Raw genomic sequence first — 4,778 nt, 5'->3', positions numbered from 1 at the left:
AATTTGTGTTTTTTTTTTGTCAACGAGTTAAAAAAAAAGCTTTTTGGTTGTCATTTTTTAGCACTAATTGACAGCCTTTTTAAAACAGAGTTGTATTGTAAAAAGAATAATTAATTGAAAATGTGGTAAAACAGGAAAAGGAAATTCGTCTTTTAAATTATTTTAATATATTTGAATTTTGCATAAAAACAAATTTATCAAACTGACTGGGATTTATATAAACATTAGAATATAATCCTATATAGATAGATAGATAGATAGATAGATAGATAGATAGATAGATAGATAGATAGATAGATAGATAGATAGATAGATAGATAGATAGATAGATAGATAGATAGATAGATAGATAGATAGATAGATAGATAGATAGATCGATAGATAGATAGATAGATAGATAGATAGATAGATAGATAGATAGATCGATAGATAGATAATAGATAGATAGCTAGATAGATTAGATAGATAGATAGCTAGATAGCTAGATAGATAGATAGATAGATAGATAGATAGATAGTAGATAGATTAGATAGATAGATAGATAGATAGGATAGATAATAGATATAGATAGATAGATAGATCGATAGATTAGCACAGGCTAACAGTCTACACTTTCGTTATAGACTATAGTACAGATTCTACTCAGCAGTTCCAAGAATTTAGCCCAAAACTATAGTCCTAAATTATAGTCAAAACTATAAACGAAACTATAATCGAGGACCATATACAAAATTATAGTTCAAGGACTAATATACCAAAACTATAGTGAAATCTATAGTCAAGATTATAGTCCAGACAAAAGTCTTGACTATAGTCAGAACTTATTACAAAATTCACCATAAAATAGTGGTCATTAAAAATTCGATGTAAATAGAGAATTTTTCAATCATTATCCGATTTTTTTTTATATATTGGGAATATTTATACATTTTACTATCAAATTCTTTATAAATTTTATTATCGAAGGCTTTAAGAATTACTGGTCGAAATTAATGTTTGGGGAATGCGTTTTGAAAAATTGATAAAATTTATTTTTTAAAAATATAAAAAAATTGTTTTTGCGAAATCTGTATTATTTGCAATAAAATATTTTATTTATTGATTATTTAAACAAATCATTCCAAAATATTTGCAAAAGATCTCGTACCGAAGATGTGTACATTTAAGGGCAATACAAATGACTAAGTAAGTCCAATTATAAAAAAGTAAGAAAGTATAGTCGGGCGTGGCCGACGATATGATACTCTACACCAGTTATGAATATTAAATGTGATTTATATACATATACATAATAAAGCATTTATCTTCAATATTCCCTTGTTCCGATACATTTAAGCAATTTATGGATGAAAAACTAATTTTATGAAAAAGGCTTTATATGGGGGCTATGGGCAAATATGGACCAAGCCCGTTAAAATTTTGTGAATATATTTATATTTACATAATATTTTATTGTGCTGAATTTCATCGCGATATTTGTGTTTATAAGTTAATTTGGGACATTCAAGAAATTTTCTGAAGGGGACTTTGTATGGGAGCTAGGGTCAAATGGGGCCCGATCTTTATGAAATTTGGCAGGGTCATCAAGACTTCTATAAAACTTAGTTGTGCAGTATTTTATTGATATATCTGTATATTTAACATAATTATGAGCTCAGAAGCCCTTTTCGGGGGGTTCTGTTCTCTGGGGGCTAGGTGAAATAATGGACCGATTTTAACCATTTTCAATAGGCTTCGTCCTTGGGTCAAATAAAACGTGCGTGCCAAATTTCATCCAATTATCTTGAAAATTGCGAACTGTACCTTGCGCACAAGGTTTACATGGACAGCCAGCCAGCCAGACGGACGGACTGACGGACATAGCTTAATCGACTCAGAAAACGATTCTAAGCCGATTGGTATACTTTAAGGTGGGTCTAGGACGTTGTATGTTACAAACATCATCAGTTAAATTATTGAAAATTAGCTTAAATAATGGTCTACAAATTCCAGCATTTGGTTTTGGAACATGGGGAGTTAGTTTTATTAAAACTTTAAACATTTTGTAATTTGTATAATTTCTTTCAAGAGTTTAGAAGATCAAGCTAAAGAGGCAGTTAAATATGCTTTTAAAATTGTTTATCGCCTTATAGATTGTGCCCATGTTTATGGAAATGAAAAATATGTGGGTAATGCTTTGAAAATCATATTGCAAGAGGGACAAATTGAAAGGTATTTAATGTTTGGGTAACTAGAACGTTTGACCAAAGCGATAGGAGTGTGTAATTTTAGTAAAACACAAATCGCGCGACTTGTAAAGAATTTAAATTTAAAGAATTTAAATAGTTTTTGAATTTACGAAAAATATCCGATTCATTTTCAATACATGGAGAATTCTATAGGAAAGTAATGTTGAAAATATTCGATAATCAATGATGAATTCTTAATTTATAGAGCATTTTCAATTAGTTTCCAGTTTTTAAAGAATATTTGGAGAATTTATATTAAAATTAATGAAGAAATTTTTATTCTTAATTTTGTAAAGAATTCGTGATAAATTCTCTTCTACAATAATTACATCTTCGATCAGGAACGATTGGAATCTTCATCGGTCAATTAAATTCATCTCAGTGATATCAGTATATACGGACTTTCATCCTCAGAAGAACTTCAAACAATAGCAGAACTGTAACAAAAATAACTCTAGAAATCATTAGAACATGATATGGAACTATATTACTCACCATCATGTTGGTAACAAATACTATAAATCAATTTTTTTTCTTATTTTAAAAATACAATTTGTTCTTTTTATTAACAAAAAAACTAGTAAAATATAATAATCAATAATAAACCAACAGCAGGACATGCTGTGTTCATTATTATTATTAGGATTGACTGAGACAAGAAAGAAAACACACTAACAAAAACAATAAAATATCATTTAAATATTTTACAATGGTTTCATTTGGAAATATTTATCATCTATAAAACGACAAAATTGCACTAGAGGTTTAAATTGTTGGACCGTTTGAGCCAAAGCCATATTGGGTAGATTGATGGTAAGCACTGAAAATAAATGTCCAAAAACAATAGCATCCAATTCACAGGGTTGTTCACCATAGAAATAGGGTCCTTGGGTTTCTTGTAATTTCATTTGTAATGTATCACAACACTTCTTAACCTTTTCGATGACATCCTCTATGGTCATATCATCCCATTGGTAAACTTTTAAGAGCTTCTTAGCTTGACGCCTCTTCGAGAAGTTTTGCATTTTATTTAATGGCCAGGGGAACACGCAGCCATTACGGGGTGCTGTAATATCCTCATAAACACGGTCAACTACAAAACTTACATACAATTCAGCCATGGTGAAGATGTGCTCAGTCAATGAGACATAAGTACGCATTTCATCTTTTTCGTCTTCATCTAACCACTGACCAATAGCTTCAGTTTTGTGCTCTACAAAATTGACTATAGGTTCAAATTCGGCAAAGACAAAGGCCCCTGCACGCAAAACAGGCAACTTCGTCATTCGACCACCGGGAGACATAAACTCAGCGTTGGCACACGATCTTACTTCGCAGGGCAGGTTACACATTTTGAGGTACGCCTTTACAGCCAGACAACTGGCATTTTCTGGCAATAGAATTTGTTCAGCCTCATAGGGCTGATAGAGAGTAGCATCTTCGGGCCATGGTTCGCTCATTTTTTCCACCGTATTGTACTCGGCTAAAAGTTGTGATTTCTGCATTATAATTCTTTTATTATTTCTTTTAAAATGCTAAAATTTCTAATGCTTACACAATTTATATTTTTCTTTTGCGTTAAAATTCCCGTGTTTTGCTTTACAGTGGGTTTAAAATAAAAATTATTCCATAAAAAAGTGACGTGAGTTCCAAAAGCTATAGTGTTGCCAGATAATTAATGTTTGGTTAATGTTAACCTTTAAACGGAAGTCAAAATTTTCGATAATCTACTTTAGTTAGTTAGTTAGTTAGTTAGCTAGATAGTTAGTTAGTAGTTAGTTAGTTAGTTAGTTAGTTAGTTAGTTAGTTAGTTAGTTAGTTAGTTAGTTAGTTAGTTAGTTAGTTAGTTAGTTAGTTAGTTAGTTAGTAGTTAGTTAGTAGTTAGTTAGTTAGTAGTAGTAGTTCGTTAGTTAGTTATTAGTTAGTTAGTTAGTTAGTTAGTTAGTTAGTTAGTTAGTTAGTTAGTTAGTTAGTTAGTTAGTTAGTTAGTAGTTAGTTAGTTAGTTAGTTAGTTAGTTAGTTAGTTAGTTAGTTTAGTTAGTTAGTAGTTAGTTAGTTAGTTAGTTAGTTAGTTAGTTAGTTAGTTAGTTAGTTAGTTAGTTAGTTAGTTAGTTAGTTAGTTAGTTAGTTAGTTAGTTAGTTAGTTAGTTAGTTAGTAGTTAGTTAGTTAGTTAGTTAGTTAGTTAGTTAGTTAGTTAGTTAGTTAGTTAGTTAGTTAGTTAGTTAGTTAGTTAGTTAGTTAGTTAGTTAGTTAGTAGTTAGTTAGTTAGTTAGTAGTTAGTTAGTTAGTTAGTTAGTTAGTTAGTTAGTAGTTAGTTAGTTAGTTAGTTAGTTAGTTAGTAGTTAGTTAGTTAGTTAGTTAGTTAGTTAGTTAGTTAGTTAGTTAGTTAGTTAGTTAGTTAGTTAGTTAGTTAGTTAGTTAGTTAGTTAGTTAGTTAGTTAGTTAGTAGTTAGTTAGTTAGTTAGTTAGTTAGTTAGTTAGTTAGTTAGTTAGTTAGTTAGTTAGTTAGTTAGTTAGTTAGTTAGTTAGTTAGTTAGTTAGTTAGTTAG

At 29.8% G+C, this 4,778-nt stretch overlaps 1 protein-coding gene across 3 annotated transcripts; it reads right to left on the bottom strand.

Moving 5' to 3' along the window:
* Positions 1–2,754: 2,754 nt before the first annotated feature.
* Positions 2,755–3,900, bottom strand: LOC119604865 (metaxin-2). Of its 3 annotated transcripts, none has more exons than XM_037957752.1 (2): positions 3,784–3,900; positions 2,755–3,711 (listed from the first exon to the last, which is right to left on the bottom strand). In XM_037957752.1, the coding sequence occupies exon 2, from the start codon at positions 3,686–3,688 to the stop codon at positions 2,933–2,935; it is 756 nt and encodes a 251-aa protein (XP_037813680.1). In that variant the 5' UTR covers positions 3,689–3,711; positions 3,784–3,900; the 3' UTR covers positions 2,755–2,932. The 3 variants fall into 3 exon arrangements, with proteins under 3 accessions (XP_037813680.1, XP_037813679.1, XP_037813678.1); XM_037957751.1 differs by having other exon boundaries at positions 2,755–3,727; positions 3,784–3,897; XM_037957750.1 differs by having other exon boundaries at positions 2,755–3,842.
* Between the last annotated feature and the right edge of the window lie 878 nt (positions 3,901–4,778).

This window comes from Lucilia sericata, unplaced genomic scaffold (assembly GCF_015586225.1).
Source record: "Lucilia sericata isolate MDLA Ls3-8-SP2 unplaced genomic scaffold, ASM1558622v1 Contig000439F_arrow, whole genome shotgun sequence".
NCBI classification, from domain to species: Eukaryota; Metazoa; Arthropoda; class Insecta; order Diptera; family Calliphoridae; genus Lucilia; species Lucilia sericata.
Note: the sequence above shows the minus strand (reverse complement) of the source record. Positions and strands in the feature narration are given on the sequence as shown.

Coding starts and splice junctions, on each gene's coding strand:
- LOC119604865 (XM_037957750.1), bottom strand. CDS start 3,733: ATGCAGAAATCACAACTTTTAGCCGAGTACAATACGGTGGAAAAAATG.